Source organism: Mustelus asterias, chromosome 19 (assembly GCF_964213995.1).
Source record: "Mustelus asterias chromosome 19, sMusAst1.hap1.1, whole genome shotgun sequence".
Lineage (NCBI taxonomy): Eukaryota > Metazoa > Chordata > Chondrichthyes > Carcharhiniformes > Triakidae > Mustelus > Mustelus asterias.
The window spans coordinates 67,045,030-67,065,467 of record NC_135819.1 but is presented as its reverse complement, the minus strand read 5'-3'; the positions used below and the strand labels follow the sequence as shown (position 1 = coordinate 67,065,467).

The following is a 20,438-nucleotide window of genomic DNA, read 5'->3' as shown; positions in this document are numbered from 1 at the left end:
TGATAGGTATGTCCCTATCAGGCAGGGAGGAAATGGCCGAGTGAGGGAACCATGGTTCACAAGAGAGGTTGAATGTCTTGTCAAGAGGAAGAAGGAAGCGTATGTAAGGATGAGAAAACAAGGTTCAGTTGGGTCGCTTGAGGGGTACAAGGTAGCAAGGAATGAGTTAAAAAAAAGGGCTTAGGAGAGCGAGGAGGGGGCATGAGAAGTACTTGGCGAGTCGGATCAAGGAAAACCCCAAGGCTTTTTCCTCTTATGTGAGAAATAAAAGAATGACCAGGGTGAGGTTAGGGCCGGTCAAGAACAGTAGTGGGAACTTGTGCATGGAGTCAGAAGAAATAGGGGAGGCGATGAATGAATACTTTTCTTCAGTGTTCACCAAGGAGAGGGGTTATGTTTTTGAGGATGAGTGCGAGATACAGGCTGATAGGCAGGAGGAGGTAGATGTTCTGAGGGAAGATATATTAGCAATTTTGAAAAACCTGAAGGTCGATAAGTCCCCTGGGCCAGATGGGATATATCCTAGGATTCTTTGGGAGGCAAGGGATGAGATTGCAGAGCCTTTGGCTTTGATCTTTGGGTCCTCACTGTCCACGGGGACAGTGCCAGAGGACTGGAGAATGGCAAATGTTGTTCCTCTATTCAAGAAAGGAAATAGGAATGACCCTGGCAATCATAGGCCGGTTAGTCTTACTTTGGTGGTCAGTAAGTTAATGGAAAAGGTCCGGAGGGATAGGATTTATGACCATTTGGAAAGATGCAGCTTAATCCGGGATAGTCAACACGGATTCGTGAAGGGGAAGTCTTGCCTCACAAATTTGATTGAATTCTTTGGAGGTGGTAACTAAATGTGTAGATGAAGGTAGAACAGTTGGTGTCGTATACATGGATTTTAGTAAGGCGTTTGATGAGGTTCCCCATGGTTGGCTCATGAAGAAAGTAAGGAGGGGTGGGAGAGAGGGAAATTTGGCCGATTGGGTAAGTAACTGGCTATCTCATAGAAGACAGAGGGTGGTGGTGGATGGAAAATTTTCAGACTGGAGACCAGTTACCAGCAGTGTACCACAGGGATCAGTGCTGGGTCTTCTGCTATTTGTGATCTTTATCAATGACTTGGAGGAGGGGGCTGAAGGGTGGGTCAGTAAATTTGCTGATGACACCAAGATTGGTGGAGTAGTGGATGAGGTGGAGGGCCGTTGTAGGCTGCAGAGACATTGATAGGATGCAGAGCTGGGCCGAAAAATGGCAGATGGAGTTTAACCCTGATAAGTGCGAGGTGATTCATTTTGGCAGGACAAATTTGAATGCGGATTACAGGGTCAACGGCAGGGTTCTGAGGAATGTGGAGGAACAGAGAGATCTTGGGGTTCATAGCCACAGATCTCTGAAGGTTGCCACTCAAGTGGATAGAGCCGTGAAGAAGGCCTGCGTTAGCGTTTATTAACAGGGGGTTTGAGTTTAAGAGCCGTGGGGTATGTTGCAACTGTACAGGACCTTGGTGAGACCACATTTGGAATATTGTGTGCAGTTCTGGTCACCTCACTATAAGAAGGACGTGGAAGCATTGGAGAGAGTGCAGAGGAGATTTACCAGGATGCTGCCTGGTTTGGAGGGTAGGTCTTATGAGGAAAGGTTGAGGGAGCTAGAGCTTTTCTCTTTAGAGCGGAGGAGGATGAGAGGTGACTTAATAGAGGTTTATAAGATGATGAGGGGGATAGGTAGAGTGGACGTTCAGAGACTATTTCCTCGGGTGGATGTAGCTGTTACTAGGGGGCATAACTATAAGGTTCATGGTGGGAGATATAGGAGGGATGTCCGAGGTAGGTTCTTTACTCAGAGTGGTTGGGGTGTGGAATGGACTGCCTGCTGTGATAGTGGAGTCGGACATTTTAGGAACTTTCATGCGGTTATTGGATAGGCACATGGAGCACACCAGAATGATAGGGAGTGGGATAGCTTGATCCTGGTTTCAGACTAAGCTCGGCACAACATCGAGGGCCGAAGGGCCTGTACTGTACTGTTTTATGTCTATGTCTATAACTATTCAGCAAGAGTGCAGAATAGTTGCAAAAGGGTCAGTGCAGGCTGGAAGTTCAGGCCTAGTAAAATGTCATATGCCATTCAACGCGAAGACACAAAGCTGGGGAAATGAAGTAAGAATGATAAATGGGAACAATCTGCAGGATAGGATACTTAGGCTTTAATGAAAACACCCTAGAGCTGGCACGCAGTGCAAAGCTCCACCTCCATCTGTCCATAAAGTGATTGTTAATTTGTACAAACCATTGGTCTGCCCTTCTCTTTAATACTGTGTATGGTTCCAGGCATTGCCCCACCGAGGGACATCTTGGCCCTGGCAAGGACAACATCACCATCTTGCACCTGCCATGCCGCTGAATGGGGACAAAGAGCGGGGTGGATGGAGAGGGTCAAGGCAACCAAATTTTCATCCCCTGTTGCATAATGCTGCTCAGCAGTATTCCAGCACAAACTATTACCTCGAAGGATTTTAGATTACGTGCAAAACAGCTTTCAAATTAAATGTTGTTCAATACTATTTGCAGATTTAACATTTTCCACCACTAACACAAATATATTCAGTGCCCAACCAATGCAGCACATTTTTTTAAACATTCCAGTAAAGTTTGAAAGTGAAGAACTGTCTTAAACTGATACATGAGTGGATCGTTGGAAAGGCTAACTTATAACATTAAGAGGCTGTGAGTTATGTTATTTTTTGGTAATCAAGCAACAAAACCATATCTCATCATATTAATATACAGCAACAACATGCATTTATGCTGCATCTTTAATGCGGAAAACATCACAAGGCATGTCATGAAGAGGAATAGATGTTGAGCAGTGGTGGAAAGTCAAGAGAGATAGCTTTAAAATCTATTTTTGGTTGTTTTTGAAGGAAGGAGAAAGGTAGCAGAGTCCAAAGGGGATATGTCCCAGGTAATAAGGCCAAGGATTTGCTTCTGATTAAAGATCTGTTTTTAAGCCAGTTTTTGTTCACGATACTTGCATTCAAATTAACCAGAAAGTGACACCTCAGTAGGTTAGTTTTACACTCTCCCAAGATGTTCAAAACTGCTGCCTACTATATGCAGTGAACACTCGTTATAGCAGCAGTTAGCCCTAGTTCAGTGTTGAGGGTGAGACAATACTGAGTGTCATTCCTTCAGTGTTTGGAGTGCTGAAATCCGCTGCAATTGAGCACTGAACAGTAATCTCTGTAAGTGGTCTGCTGAACAGGAAAGTCAACAGAAAATTACAGAAATAAACAAGATATTTTCAGAAAGACTCAATGAAATTGGCAACTGGATTAATTCTTTCAATGTATTCATTTTGGTGCTAACAGTTTCTGTGAAGTTTTTTATAAAACATATCAATAGGGGGAAATAATGTTCCATAACTTATCAAAATAACACCAAGCCCCATTAGCCTCATCATTATTTACATGGAAATACCACTAACTTCAGGCACAGCAAATGCCAGAATTAACATGGAACTCCAAAGGTGCTGTCTGAAGTCTGCTGTTCACTTTGCAAAAGTGGCATTGTGCTGTCTGTCTCAATTGAAATGCACTGGGGTTTGCCACACTTGTAAGGCAGATCTGAAAAAAACTCACGGCAAACTTAGAACTGGTCTGAAATGGCACAGGGAGCCTGCTTAGGAAGCATTTGAAGTCCGTACGTATTTAATTAAGCCTTGATTAGCTGTCAGAGATTTGTTTAAGAGTGTTCTAATTTTAGTTATTGCCAATGAAACACTCTGGCACTGAAAATCAACTTTTACAAATGTTGTGTCCAATTCTCAGTATTTAATTGCTATTAGATATTTAGAAAATGTTGTTTTTTTAATATACATTCCTTTTATGACTCTTTTCTGTGTGTCTCTTAATCCAATATTTTCTAACTTCAAACATTATTTCCCTTTTTGTACCTGATTTGGCTTTCTAATTTCAGCCACTCTAATTTATGCTTCTTTCACAGGCCTTGAACTGTTTATTCAATCGAGAAGGAGATATACAGGCACTTGTACCGTTCACTCAGGTCCCTGATGCTTGGTTTTCCTGGCTGTAAGTTTTTCCAGTTTGCACTTCAGCAATTTAGGGCACAAAACATTGCTGAAAGAGATTAAATGGGCATGGGCAAACCACCCTCATGGCAGCTATCATTATATTCACTTCCACAACAAATTATGACCCATTGTGTACCATTCTTAAACTGTACCACATACAACATGCAACCTTTACTTAAAGAAAGTGTGTACTTGCAGAACAACAGAATAACTGTGAGGACATCACTTGTACATGGTCCATAGTCCACCTTCTGAACTAAGGCATGTTGTATGAGAGAGAGATAAAGGAAAAGACTAACAGCAGGGAAAAAGGCATGGAACAGAATGTGGAAAATGGATCACTTGAATACGCCAGTTGATGTTAAAAAAATTCCTCCTTACCGTTCTCAGCCAAAGCAGCAGCCACTTCATTCTGGGTGGAATAAATGTTACAAGCTGCCCACCTACATTGTGCTCCAAGAGCAGCGAGTGTCTCCATCAGCACCTGTGGCATTAGAAATTGAAACAAAGCAGAGTGATAATAAAAAAGGGAGTGGAGCACAAATTGTTCACTCTTAACTACTCAGTTCAAAGAAGAATATTTGAACCTCTGGATCAGCTTTTGCACAACCTTGTGTTTTAAAGTTTACAATTCCTTCCACTCCCAAATAAACATAATTAGAGCCACTAGAGGTATTCAGCACAGAAAAAGGCCACTTTGGCCCATTGCATCTGTGCCAAAGGCAAATCACCTAACTATTCTAATTCCATTTTCCAGAACTTCATCCATTGCCTTGTATGCCTTGGCATTGCAAGTGCACAACTACATACTTTCTCAAATGTTGATGGTCTCTGCCTCCACCACCCTTTCAGGCAGGCAGTGAGTTCCAGACTCCCACCACCCTTTTGGTGAAAAGATTTATCCTCACATCCCTCTAAAGTTCCTGTCCCTTACCTTAAACCTAAAGCCAGTTAGTCATTGATCCCTTCAGCAAGGGGAAAAGTTTCTTCCTGTCTACTCTATCTATGCCCCTCATAATCTTATACATCTCAATCTTGTCCCCTCTTAGTCTCCTCTGCTCCAAGGCAAACAACCCCAGTCTATCCAATCTCTCTTCATCACTAAAACTCTCCAGCCTAGGCAACATCCCGGTAAATCTCCTCTGCACCCTTTCCAATGCTATCACACCCTTCCTATAATATGGATTCCAGAATTGCACACAACACTCTAGCTGTGGCCCAACCAATGTTTATATAGTTCCAGCATAATCTCCCTGCCTCGGCTAATAATAGAAAGTACACCATATGCCCTCTTAACCACTTTATCCACCTGTCCTGTCACCTTAAGGGGACGGTGTATATGCAAGCCATGATCCTCGATGCTTCCCAAATACAACAAGCTGCACAGTCTGCCTCTGGAAAGCATTCTTCAGTATCTCATTTTACCCAGGAGGTAACTCATTTACAAACATTTCAGTCAGTCTTGTTTCACAGAATGAAGTAAAGGCAATTCAATCCATCTCATTAGCCTTGTCCATATATTGCACTCATTATATTTACTGTCCACTAAGCTGCTGGTTAGAAAGAATAACCCCATATATTTCAACTAAATCACAGAGGTTTAAGGAAAATCATTACTCTTTGTATTAGTGGTTTGTTACACAAGGCCCAATGATTACACTAATCATATTAGCCAATTAAACAAGAAAGCCATTTAAAATTATTTTAAAAATCATGTTACTAGTGAAGCCATAACTTTATCATCAAAATACAAATAGCCACTTAGGATACCAGTAAAACAGGTTCCCACAAGATCACAATCCCTACCCAGTGACATGTGATGGAAAGGATTGGGTGTGTAGACATCCAGGACCGAGTCTGGCTTGGCTGCCTCAGTAAGAAGTCTCACAACACCAGGTTAAAGTCCAACAGGTTTATTTGGTAGCAAATACCATAAGCTTTCGGAGCACAGCTCCTTCGTCAGATGGAGTGGTCTCTGTTCTCAAACAGTGCAAACAGACACAGAAATCAAATTACAGAATACTGATTAGAATGCAAATCTCTACAGCCAGCCAGGTCTTAAATGTACAGACAATGTGGGTGGAGGGAGCATTCAACACAGGTTAAAGAGATGTGTATTGTCTCCAGACAGAACAGCTAGTGAAATTCTGCAAGTCCAGGAGGCAAGCTGTGGGGGTTACTGATAATGTGACATAAATCCAACATCCCGGTTTAAGCCGTCCTCATGTGTGCGGAACTTGGCTATCAGTTTCTGCTCAGCGACTCTGCGCTGTCGTGTGTCGTGAAGGCTGCCTTGGAGAGCGTTCAGGTAAGCGTTCTCCATTTGCACTGTTTGAGAACAGATAACCACTCCATCTGACGAAGGAGCTGTGCTCCGAAAGCTTATGGTATTTGCTACCAAATAAACCTGTTGGACTTTAACCTGGTGTTGTGAGACTTCTTACTGTGCTTACCCCAGTCCAACGCCGGCATCTCCACATCTTGGCTGCCTCACCATTGCAGGTCATGTAGTCTGCCAACACTGTCCAGGTTCAAACATGAAGACTACCTGCTTGGGTGAGCCTTTCAGGGGTCACTGATATCACCCACCACCTTCCCCCAACATAGGTAGAAAAGGTACCCAGCATACATTATCAGCTTGAGAAAAGCTTATCAAAAAGGTTGGTGATAGTTCAAGAACATAAGCCAGTCTATTACGTGGACAATCATACAGAGCTTAAATGGTTTTATACACTCTCTAACAGTGAGAGGCTATGCAAGTACTACTAACCCAAACACAGTCAAAAAGGAAAAATTCTACCACGAGATGAAATAAAGTGAACTGTGCATGCAGTAGACAATGAAGTGTCTGCTGGTGATGCTGTCTGATGGCTCAGTAGTGCTACCTGCAGGATTAGATGTGATACAGCAGTTTGCCACATCGCCATTGAAATTAACAGTGGAATAGTTGCAAGTGAAAAATATTGAATTGTAACAAGGTTTGGAGACGAATGCTGCCTGATGAGCATAAACACGGCGCACCTTCACAGCATGGGGTAAATGGCGCAACATTAATTTTACCTAGTAAATCAATTAAAGGTGAATGCAGAACAACAGATGGCACATGAACCTGGGGAAGCAACAAAGTGTTGGCAGTTGTTTAATATACTGCTGGTCCCTGCCTTTCCTTCAGTTCCCTATTTCTGGCTCTAAACACAAGAGGTTTCAGAATAATAAACATCCAATAGTTAAGAGGGGGAAAATAAAGCGCGCACCTAAGAGAGTGAGGGGGGGGGGGGGGGGGGGGGGGGGAGAGTGAGGGGGCGGCGGGCGGCGAGAGAGGGGGGCGCGAGCATATCTGTGAAGTGTATTTCTTCCCGTCATGCTAAAAGCAAAAAAGGAGAAAATTCTGTTTTATGATTAAAAATATACAAGTTGCCTACAAAGTTAGTCCTTAGTTGAAAGGTATTTTAGTCTTTTGTTATAGCAAAGGTCTTAAAATATGCAATCAGTTCTTCTCAACTGGAAGTTAAAATTTATTTTTAAAAGCGAACATAACAATGGCAAATGTCACCAGTACAGAGGAAGGACTTTTTTTTCTACTTGGATTATTAGATTAAATACAACAGATGGTTAAAATTCTCCGGACAATGTCCCTCCATTCTAACCTCAGAAGAACATCTTCTGCTGCACCATTATTTTCTACTTGCTATTCAACCAGAGTTGGGTGTGAAAATCAAAAACTGATTTCACACAGTAACCGACATAACTTTAAAAAATTCATCAGGCTGGGCCGGATTGGAACAGGGGCTCTGGACATTGTGTTAATTAAAGTCACTCACCACACACCCGCTGGATTTTAATAACTCGGGATTTAAGGTTGGACACTCACCGCAGTCTGGGCTGTAATATGAGTGCAGCCAACTATCTTGGCTCCAGCCAATGGCTTTTCTCCTTGGGCTCGTTTTCGAAGAGCCATGAGTGCTGGCATCTCTGCACCAAAACAATAGTAAGCACAAAATGAGTATTCGAGACTTTTATTACAACACATGATTGCTTGGTTAACATAATAAATTTACTCTAGGAACTCGTGTTCTGTTTTAATCTACAACTGACAACAAAATAGAAGACAGAGGTATGGTTAGATCACAAGTGAAAATCTAAAACATTGGATTTCGAACATCTTACTGAACAAAGCAAACTTGGGAGAGAAAATTGCATAATTCTGGGCAAACAATCTCATAATCCCATCTGCAATTCCTGAACCAAAGGGAGCATCTCCTTTATCCAACAAGAATCATGAACACAGGTTTCCAGTTTCAATGTTCAAATTACCTAATCCAAACATATGGGAATGATGGGCAGGAAGAGACCAACTGGTCCATCAAGTTTGCCCCATACTGATGATGCCTGGAACATCATGGCTACTCACTTCTCATCCCCACAAGATATCTAATGTCAAGGGTGAAATCCAAAGTCAATAAGGGAAAAAAGATAGGTAATTCCTCTCTGATACCCTCAGGTAATCAAAAACAGTCCAGAAGATCACACTGACCATGTGTTATGTTAATTCACTTACCTCCTCTATGTTGTAATCTTTACCCCAGTTAAAGACCAGTCGAGCTCCCTCTTGAAGGCATACTGAGAGTCAGCACTACACCAGTCAGCAATGCATTCCAGAGGCTCACTACTCTTTGGGAAAACAAGAACCATCTAACATCCAGATCTATTTCTACTTTTGCTTAGTTACAATGTTTGCATTTGGTCCTCCCCAATCTGCTAAACTAGAGTAATCTAGCAAGAAGTGCAGTCCTTTTGTTATTTTATATATTTGAATATCATATACCAAATGCACCAATACTCTGCCTCAGCTCACATTGTCAGTTGTTACTTGCAGCAGTTTGGAAGAATAATGGAGAGAAACAGTGAACCCCAATCAACTGTGTTCATGTAGTGATCAGTATGGTTTGGCCAGTAGTTCATTCCAGAATAGCGTTTGGTGAGGTCATGTCTTGGGTCACAATAAAGAGATTATCTGAGGGACATTCTATCTACATACAACAGCGCTCATTGTCCTGTTAAAGTCTGAACTCCTGATTGCCACAAAACAAAAGTATTTTTTTAATTGAATCCTCAAGGGAATATATTCACATTTTTATGAAGTGGTTGTACCTTTTGATTGCATGATGAGTGCACTGATGCACACAAATTTCTTGGCAAACCCTTTTGAACAGAATGAAGCAAAGGGCTGTGGCAATTGTTTTGGTCTTACCTTCTGGGATAAGTTACATCTGAGATGAAGAGCGCTTGGAGGACCTGTTTGTTTCTATATCGTTTGGAGTCGTTTGCCTTAATGGCACATGGTAGGTCATTGTGCTGGGAGCAGTTCAGCAGTTTATTCCCACTGAGCTTACAAGAATGGTTTCCAGATTCCTCAATACTTCTTGGTTTCCAGGTGGAGATTGAAAATTACTTGTTCTGATTAGATAATAACTAGATTTTACATAAACATACAGCACAGAAATAAGACATTCAGCCAAACTGGTCTACTCTTGTGTTTCTGCTCCACGTGAGCCTTTAAACAGAAGTTACAAGTACACAATCACGGATCATCATTTTAAAAAGCACTGCAGCATCACCCTAATATATTTACAAATTCCTCCAGGTTACACCCAGTAACACACCATTTGCTCCTCTGACTGTGCCCCCTTCCTTCACTCCAGCATTGGCAGCAGTCTCCAGACACCTCAGGCCAATTCACTGCAACTCTAAATTTCTACAGTTCATTTACTTCCTCGTGTCCCCTTTTTGAACCATCTTAAAAACCTTTCAACCAAACTTTGAGTCATCCCTTGTAATCCCACCCTCCATGGTTCATCTTATTTCCCCATCAGTATTTGTGAAAAACCTCGAGATGTTGAAGGCACCAAATAAATTCAAGATATTGCTTTACTTGTATCCTATCACATCACAGTGCTGTATGCGCTGGAAGGGTCATGAATGAACTGATGTACATTAATGGAGTCACGAGTTCAACCAAAGCTCTAAACTTGCCCTCCATTCCAATAAAATAGCAGGTTTCCTATTTCAGTCAGGTCATCAGGGGAAAGATCCGTCATTAGACACAACAGAAGCCAGTAGGAAGACTTCAGCTCGCCCACTTATTTCAGGGAACCCTTGCTTGTCAATGCAGTATAATGTGGATAAATGTGAGGTTATCTACTTTGGTAGCAAAAATAGGAAGGCAGATTATCTGAATGGGTGTCAACTGAGAAAGATAGATACTCAGCAAGAACTTGATGTCCTCGTGCATCAGTCACTCAAAGTAAGCGTGCAGGTACAGCAGGCAGTAAAGGCGGCAAATGATATGTTGGCCTTCATAGCAAGAGGATTTGAGTATAGGAAAAGGAATGGCTTACTGCAATTGTATAGGGCATTGGTATGGCCATACCTGGAGTATTGTGTACAGTTTTGGTGACCTTATCTGAGGAAGGATGTTCTTGCTATAGATAGAGTGCAGCAAAGATTTACCAGGCTGATTTCTGGGATGGCAGGACTGTCACACGAGGAGAAACTAAATCAGTTAGAATTATATTCTTTGGAGTTTAGAAGAGAGAGAGAGAGGCGATCTCATAGAAACTTATAAAATTCTAACAGGATTAGACAGGGTAGATTCAGAACAAATGTTCCCAATGGTGGGGGGAGTCCAGAACTAGAGGTCATAATTTGAGGATAAGGGATAAATCTTTTAGGAGAGGAGGAGAAATTTCTTCACCCAGAGTAGTGAATTCACTACCACAGAAAGTAGCCGAGGCCAAAACAATATGCGATTTCATGAAGGAATGAGATATGACTCTTGGGGGGGTAAAGGGATCAAAGGATATAGTGGGGAAAGGGGGATCAGGGTATTGATTTTGATGATCAGCCATGATCATAATGAATGGCAGAGCATGCTCAAAGGGCTGAATGGCCTACTCCTCCTTCTATTTTCTATGTATGTTTTGATGTATGATGGTCAAGTGTGCTTTGCCACAGATCTATTGTATTACAAGAAACCAGCTCAGAGTGCTGTAAATGGACAAAACGTACCAAAATTGATAACTGCATAGTACTGTCTCTCACCTTGTTCTGCAATTTCAATCTCCCTGCGCCCAAAGTCTGCCTGTTTGATGTTTTTGATGCAAAAGTCACTGCTGGCTTTCGAATTTTTCTGCTGCTTGTCACGTGGTGATGTTTCATCATCGGAGCTATCTGTGTAAGATGCCGCTAGGAGCAAATGCGAAACAGTGAACAATCAATGCAATAGACAAATATTAACACTAATACCCTGCCCTATTCAATGCTAATCTAGGGAAGACGACACTGGACAGTGAACCCCTCCACACCTTCATTAATGGGATGGTTCATATACATTATAACAAAAAACTAAGAACATTTTGAACGGTACAAACTGTGCGAGCTGTTAGCTCTGATTAGGCCACAGTGTAAGGTTAGACTGCATGTTTGGTTGTCCAGTATTTTGACGTTCTGGCTAATAACACCACCTCATAGCTGAGACTCTGTCAATTAATGTGGACAGAGGTCACTAAGTGTTGTTACATCAAGAATCATTTGATTGTGAAATTTGTCTAAATCAATGCACTTCTACCTAACAAAGTGCATGTGGCTGAAAGGAGGGTGACCAGGTTAGTGATATAAAATACTGACTTCTTTAAACCTCTTAAAAGCATTTCAAATGTAATACCTTGTACAGCTGAAAAATCTTTAGTCAAAGCGCATGTTACATTTTGCTCAAAGGAGTAAACTGGCAAATTTAGGTGAATGACTAAAGGAATGTCCACTCTTTGCAGTATCTCAGTTGCCTTTCATTACTGTTTTTTAATGTCTCCATACCTCTCCCCTCATGCAGCATGAAGAAATTTTGCTTCAGTGACACCTAACTGGAACGGAAGGCTGTGGGCAATATTCCCATTACTTCTATACACCTTAACACACAGTGGCAAAGTCTGAAATCGGCATCTAAAGTTACCCTTTGTTGCACTTTGCCTCCTCATAACCATCAGTTTGTAGATACTGCTTGCAACTCTCTCATTAACAACGAAACCTTAGAAAATACGGCAAAAAAAAATCTTTATGAAGTATTTTAACACTACATTTCTTTAGGACAGAGGCCTCAAATGCTGGTGTTATGTTCAGTCAGAAAGGCCTCTGGGGGCCACATAGGATTCATTCTCCAATGTAAAGACTTACAGCCATTCTATGAATGGGGCTGGCTCCCCAGATTTCCATAATAGGAACTTACTGAAACAGAATTTGAGGGCCCACAATAGCTTTAGATTCTGGAAAATTGTTTTAAAAAGATGGAATGCAGCACTCAGAAGCACTTATTGTTGGGTTGGGATAAGTTATCAGAGATAGTGAAAAATGATTCCCAATATTTCAGTCATGCCTTGAAAGATAGAGGGTTAATTTCACACCATATACAAGGCCTCAAACATCAATAATAATCATAAATATTTGAAAGCTTGTAAGACCATCACTGTACTTGTGCTGTGTTTAAGGTTGTTGATTTTTTTTTGCACATGATCACATTCATTACTCATCCCTAGTTTCCCAAAGATGTTGGGCCATCTTGAGCTGCTACAATCACACAATCCTGCTTTGGAACAATGTCAGCCTTCCTTCATCACCATGGATTCAAAATCTTGGAATTCTCTTCCTGACAGCATTAAGGGTGTGCCTACACCACACAGACTGCAGTGGTTCAAGGATGTATCTCACCTTCACCTCCTCAAGGACAATGAGAGATGGACAATAAGCCAGCAATGGTCACATCCCATGAAAGAATAGTAAATGCCTTCATGGTGACATTGGTCCCATGAAGGCACTGTTGGAGATTTCCAGAATATTGATCCAGCAACAATAAAAGGGGCAGCAATGTGACCAAGTTAAAATGGTGTTTGACTTGGAAGGGAATTTAGAAATGATGGTGTTCTCATTATATTTTGCTCCTACTCTTCTCTATAGCAGAGTTTGCAGGGGAGAGTAAACGCTGCTCTCAAAGTAACCTTGATATACTCTGTAGATCATACGTAGCACAGCCATGGCGGTGAAGGAGGTAAATATTGATTCTAGTGGCAGGGACACCGATCAACTGAACTGCTCGTATCTAGGGGAGAGCAAGTATCCCATTAAACCAGTGTCTGGAGTGGACAAAAAGAGAACCTAGAGGCAGTCAACAGCAATTTTATCTTTTAAAAAGCATTTAGATAGTTACATGGGTATGATGGGTATAGAGAGATATGGGCCAAATGCGGGCAATTGGGATTAGCTTAGGGGTTTTAAAAAAAAAGGGCGGCATGGACAAGTTGGGCCGAAGGGCCCGTTTCCATGCTGTAAACCTCTATGACACCAAGAGCAGGTGAAAAGAGGACACGGAGGCAGTAAGCACTATCTAGATGAATGGATGAAAAGGGAACCCAGAGGCAGTAACTACCACCATCACCACCACTATCACCTAGAAGAGTTGATCTAATCTAATCGGTGGCTCCAAAGCAAAGAGTCTGCATTCTGAGAAATCAAGTGTGACTTCACAGGAAAACAGATAAGTGATTGGTTGATGAATATTTTGTTCATTTATCTCCAAAACTTGTGCAATTTATTTTTAATTGTAAGGTTGCTAGCAGTAGTAAAGATTATTGGGAGTAGAAATGTTTATTGGTTATAAATTAATTAAGAATGAATGAATTTACACATAATAAAAGATGGCAGGGCAGGTGATACGTTGTGACTCCTGAATATGCAAGTTCCTGGACACCAAGGTGATCCAGGGCAGTCACGTCTGTGGCAAGTGTCTGCGGCTGGAGGAGCTTCAGCTCAGATTCACTGAGCTGGAGACCGAGCTGCAAACACTGCAGTGCATCAGGGAAGGGAAAGTTACTCGGACACTTACGTTCGGAGGCAGTCACACCGATAGGATAGGGTCTTCTGATTTGTCAGTGGTCAGGGACAGGAGGGTGTAACTGTGGGTGAGGCAAGCATGGAGACCCAGAAGGCTGAAGTGCAGGAGCCTCAGCCTTTGTAACTGTCCAACAGATTTGAGGCTCCTACAGCCTGTATGGATGGAAGTGGTGGCTGCAGGGTAGATGAGCAAACTGACCATGGCACAGGAAGCTCTTCAAGCAGGGAAGTTATCAGGAATGTAGTGGTAATTGGAAACCGTATAGTCAGGGGGTTGCAGTCAAGACAGGGAATCTAGATGATGATGGTGTTGCCTGCCAGGGTTCAGGACGTCTGCTCAGGGCTGGAGAGGAACTTGCAATGGGAGGAGGGAGTATCCATGGTCCATGTAGAACAAGGAAAAAGGTTTTGCTGAGGGTGTATGAGCAGGTAAGAAAATATTTTTTCTCCGAGAGGACAATCTTTGGAACTCCCTTCCCCAGAGAGGGTCAATGAACATTCTACGGCAGAGGTAGATAGATTCTTGACTAATGAGAGAGTCAAAAGGTTATTGGGGACAATGCAGAATGTGGAGATAAGGCCAGAATCGGATCAACCATTATCTTATTGAATGGCGGAGCAAGTTTGTAGTCGCATGGCACCCTCTTGCTCCTAAATCATATGTCCATTAGGCTGGAGTCCCTTAGATAGTGGATAGGTTTGAAGGGGTCAGGATTTTACCACTTGTTGCAGAGTACATGGTCTCTCTCCTGTTCACTTAGCCGTGGTGTTGATATGGCTGGTTCATTCAGCATCTCCGCAATGCTGACCTCCAAGATGTTAGTGGTGGGAACTCAGCAATGGTGCAGCTATTGAAAGTCAAGGGATGGTTTGAAATGGTCACTATCTGGCATTTATAGGGAAAGCACATATTTGTAATTTGGCAGCCCAAGCTTTCATGTTACCCAAACTTTCATGTTACCCAGGTTCTGCTGCAGGCCGGAATCTGTTGCTTCCTTTTCAGAGGCATTGTGAACATTGGAATCACAGCAAACGCTCTCATATGCTGCTGTGATTTCACTCTAAATGTGTTAAGTGCTCTGTAGTTACAATAGTAACTTTCAACTCTGAAGTTTTCATTGCTCCTTCATTTCACTACCCTGGAAACAACCAATGTAAATCATATACAACATGGCTTTGAAATGCAAATTGCTGGGCAAGGGCTGCCTGTATCAGCCAACACCAGTATGAGGGCGAATATCTCCCATCAATTCTGACGATTACTAACAACACTAAGACAGCATTAAACCTACCCTTTGTGAAGAGAGGATAGGGGAAAAAGAAAAGTAAGAGGTATAAGCAGAGTCTTGCTGTCATCTAATGCATGCTCCAAACATCCAGGGATTAGTACTGTATTCCATCTTCTAAATACAAGGAGAGCTGCAGGAATGATAATCACTCAAAAGAATGTCCCATAGGCAGAACAACAAATATGAACAAAAAAAAAATCACCAAAATTTAAAGATGTTAAGTTGACATTTTAAAATGTTAGAAGCCCTGTTAGCAATATGTTGAAACTTTTATTGTCTTTGAATGTTATGCAGAAAAAACTACATTGGGAGTAGTTACAACTGGGTACAAAAGGGCTGCAAAAGACAGGGTGAAGCTTGAACCATTTTAAGCTGAACTCAGGGTTGCTGCCTTGTTAGCATCCTATAATGCACCACGCAAGTTCAGTTCTTCAATTCTCTCTAATCACTCATCCAATGGTAGCTTGTACATTATAGTCCTTTTCACAAGCAGGCATTCTCAACTAGAGCCTCGATGGAAAGCAACTGTATCAAACATCTAGCAGGAGTTGCGAGGCTGAAGTAGACTATTTCCAGTAGTTGAGGGGTCTCAAGTGAGAGGCTATAAGATTGAATGCAAGAGATTTTGAAGAGAGAGCAGGATAAACTTATTTGTACGAGAGTTATAAGGTTCTGGGGTTAGTGGTTGAGAGAGAAACTGTCAACGTTCAATAGGTCAATTATGGAAAAAGGGTTGAAGGGATAAGGGAACAAGTTGCATAAATGTTTATTAGGATTGTTTGTTTTGTGGAAGGTAAATGGCAACATAGACCAGTGTAGCTGAATGGCCCATTTCATTTCTGTCTTGTGACTTTCTAATATCAAATTACATTACACATTTACCCACAGTGAACAACAAGGATAGTTTTATATCTTTTTGACTAGGAGAGTGAAACAGAACTCATGTAATGAGCTGAATGGTAAAGGAAAAATGGACTATGCAATCAATGGCTTTTATAAACTGATATGCCAACTGTTGACTGTCTGGGAATAATGGCCAGTGCTTTTATTTACCCAATGTCCAAACGTATTGATTACATCCTGCCATTCTCACTGAACTGTCAATTTAAATAAAATTCTGCTCTGTTCAAAGATAGGCTGAACAAAACATAAAGCAAAAGAAAACTTGAAATAAAATACAATCTTTATGAGAGGGAGGAAAAATAGTGGAACAGCTGGATATCTTATACATTTGACACATTCTGACCAAGATTTGCACCTGCGGTGTTATGCAGCAACAACATGAAGAAAGTTTGTGAACACCATCAAGACAGGTTCACCATCACTAAATTTCCTGTCTGGTCTCCAATGGATCACCTGTGGTTAACACGAGGGCCAAGATTTAACCTCAACAAATGCAAGGCACAAACTACTGGAATTACCGATTATTACCAAGAGGCAGTGATTTAACAAGTGATCACCACCCTGTTTCGGACAAAGAAGGAGCGGAGACAACAAAGCTAAGATTGCCATGTTTATATGTATTAATCAAATAAAATATCAACTAATTTCACACTTAAATGTCAGGATGTGATTTATTAACCATGGATCTATTTTCTTCGTTTTTCAGACTTCATGTCAAAAGGTCCAAGCCCAAACCCTCAGCGACCTTCGTATCCTGTTATCAAACTAGACAAATAGGGATGAGCAATGGAAAATTCATAATGATGCAGTAGATGATGCTGTTGTGAAGTTGGAATTAAGGTGCATTATCTGTACTGTGGCTAAACTAGAACTCATCACTTCCAACACTGGGCGCAAAGTGAAGTCTAAATTCCTAATTATACACACAAGTGACCCCCAACAAATCCACCCTTCCACATTATACACAACAAAACTGCCTGAATTGCAATTGTTACAGGATATTGTTTCACCAGCATGGGCATCCCTTAAACTGTTCATTGTAAAGTTCAGATGTTTCACATTTAAGGGCAATGTCATATCCTACGAAACATTTAATCTGGGATTTATCAGATCCTAAAGGATGGCAAACTTCAAGCTAACCAGTCTGAGTTACTGCCTTGCTTTATCCAAGCCTAAAAACAAAGTAACTTCCCAAGTTACAACCAACATATTCCCTGCTTATCTCAATACTTCATACTTTGCCTCTGAGTGTGGGTTATTGCTGTCTTCTCCATTTTGCATCAATGGGAAGCCTTTTATGCCTTTTAAAAGTCACAAGATCCTGGTTAAAGTAAAGTTCAAATAATGTGCCTTTAGATACAGGATAGCAGTCACAAATGTAGTTGTTTCCACTGTCTTTGCATTGCAGATTAATATGTGCAGTTATGGTGCCATTCAACTTCTGATACACATTTGGCAGTCAAATCAAAGGATGGGTGAGAGAGGAAGAGAAAGAGCGACTGGAAGGCCTACAATCTTGTGATTACATTTATAATAATCTAAACTGATACTACATAATAAGGCAAAGGAGAGATTACTGCATATTATAAGAGTATAACTTAGAGTAATGTTGTCATCCCTCACCTAAATAAACACTTCTTTTCTACCTCAGCAATAACTTTATAGACCAGAGGTGTAGGTAAAATAAAAGTAAACTAGATTCTTTGAGTGACTTTACTTGGTTTCAAGAGCCTTACAGTGTAATATGTATATTATTGTACGCACATAACAATGAACTGTCAGTCCCTTTTCATTTATTTCTAATGGTTTTCTGGTCCCGTTACATGCAGTCCAGCAATTTAATGGTCACAACAGTTTTTTGTTTTGCAAAGTGCTGGTTGAGGTAATTAAATGTTGTAATGCCTTCATACAATATATATTAAACAGACCAGTTTACTCAAGGTAAACATAAGTGACTCCCAACAAACCCACCCTTCCATATTATACACAAAACTGCCTGAATTAAAACTGTCAAAGGATTTTCTTCGAAAAACACAGCTGTCAGGAATGTGCCATGGTTGGGCCTCGATGAAAAAAATTAAAATGACAAAATGAAACAGCAGTTGGAATGATTAAAATAAAAAGTTGCTCCCTTTGCCTTCTTGGAACAAGATAGTTAGCTACGATTAGGACTAAAATAAGCTATTTGGCATTTACTGATCCAGGGTCAAACTCATCAAGCCAATGGTTTAGCATAAGAGAAGGTAAATCCGGGAATATGGTTCATACAGAATAAGCGTTTATCATAATGATCAATCCCAACTCATTGCTTTAGGGTATACCCCAAAGACATTAAGACCTCCCACAACTGTCTCTAAGATGTTTCCTATTATGACTGGACAATAGTCTATGGGTGCCAATGTTTTCCTGTTGAATACAAAACTCCATGTACAGTAGCCAACAGTCATAGTATTTAGCATTGAATTCCCTACTCTCTTGCAGCCCATAAAGTTATTAAAAGGTGTGTTTTAGCATGATAGTGAGCAATACAAATTATAAGTAAGAGTTTGACCCTTGGTCTGTGCTGAGTTAATTGACCTCAATCAATCAAAGTAGAACACAATTCTACTACTTACAATTGGCCTCATTTTGGGCAGGGCAGAATTAGAAGATTGAGGAATTCTCGAGTCTGATCACTATTCAGTGGCTCCTGCTGCAAAATGTGTCGCTGACAGCATCTGTTTTGACTGTGCAGCTTCTCTCTCCCCAGGTTGAGCAGTGACAACACTCACTATCTTAAATTCACACATGGCAAATGGTCATTTAGGTGAGATAGTGGAAGACTGCTAGTGCCTACTGAACTATAGACCAGAATTATTCAACAACTTCAGGGGACAAAAGATTTGGATTCAGATTGTTTTGCTGGTAATGAATAAAATATTCAATGCATTCATAGGATAGCCACGGTTCTGTTATATTATCATATTTAGCTGTTATTTAAACAGGTTAATGTTTCCACTAAAAAAAACAAAGAGGTGTCATGTGGACATGTTTAGTGCTTGTCTTCTAATATTTGTGTCAATAATTAGCAGTTTTATTCACAACACTCTCTTGCTCCCAAAAAAGGAACACAAAATCAAATTAATTGTAACAGCGCACTAACTCAAGTTGGTTTATCTTCCCAGCTGCAAAATGGCTTCCTCTGCCTGTTCTTTTTGACATGAGATGCAATTGCTGCAGGGGAGTATACACTGGGACAAGTGATCGCTTTCCTCATACCTGTCTCTACGAACAACTTCATTTTTTTTCCAAACTATTTCTATCATCTGCTTACCATAATTTTGATTAGACATACCCATCAGTTCTGGAGAGAAGAAAAAAAAGAAGCTGGTTAGTGGCTAGTTCCATCACTGCATATAGAACGATGGTGAGTTGCAGGCAGATTTGAAGCAAACAGCAAGCGTCACTTGGAGGTTAATGCAGTTCAGTGCAAGGCTGTGATCAGATTCCGGTAACAATTTCAGTGTGGTAAATCCTTAATAATTCAAGAATAAAGCTGTTAATTGTGCAGGCAGAGGGTAGTTAACCCAGACTTTCCTCTCAATAGTGTTACATTAATACAAAGTACTCATCTCTTTGGATTAATCCTTTGCATAGGCAACATATATTGAACATTTCATTTAGAGGATAAACTGAAAAAGGCCAAAGTCGTGGTAATCAGAAACAAATTCACAATGCTGGCAGTGATTTACTCCAACCTGAAGTCATATTGCACAGTTGGACTGCAATCTGCAGCAGTTCCAAAATCATGACTGTCACAGGTGAGAACAGCAAGTAGCAGTGGTAGTTAGAAGCAGAAGAAACACTCTTGCCAGACCTATGAATATTTATATAGCTCCTGTAATGTAAAAATTCACCTAAGCTACCTTACAAACAGAAGTCAAAAAATAGATGCCTAGCCATTGGGAGTGGCCAAATGTTTCTCAAAAAGATGGATTATCAGCAATTTTGATGAAAAAGGTGGAGAGAGAAGTGTTTGGAATAGCAAAAATGTTTGAATGAGGGCTGGGAGAGATGAACAGGTTGATCTGTAAAATCAAATATGTGACACCTATCCATCCAAGAGAAGTTACGCAGGTTGAAGAGGGGTACAACATATTAAGTTTTGACTGGCTGTTCTCTCCATTTTCTCTCTGCAGCTCCTTAGTCGTGCACTTAGATACCTACCTAGGTTCTAATTCA

At 41.1% G+C, this 20,438-nt stretch overlaps 1 protein-coding gene across 7 annotated transcripts in view; it reads right to left on the bottom strand.

The window, feature by feature from the left end:
* The window catches only part of ahcyl2b (adenosylhomocysteinase like 2b), an 86,506-nt gene that overhangs the window by 24,298 nt on the left and 41,770 nt on the right, over positions 1–20,438 (bottom strand). For 4 of the 7 annotated variants that reach the window (XM_078235758.1, XM_078235759.1, XM_078235761.1 and 1 more), the window contains exons 3-5: positions 11,188–11,331; positions 7,958–8,058; positions 4,468–4,570 (exon numbers count right to left, since the gene is read on the bottom strand). In XM_078235758.1, the coding sequence (XP_078091884.1) occupies positions 4,468–4,570; positions 7,958–8,058; positions 11,188–11,331 (348 nt within the window). Of the gene's footprint in view, positions 1–4,467; positions 4,571–7,957; positions 8,059–11,187; positions 11,332–19,530; positions 19,561–20,438 lie in introns of all 7 variants that reach the window. The other 3 variants (XM_078235756.1, XM_078235755.1, XM_078235757.1) reach the window with 1 other exon arrangement.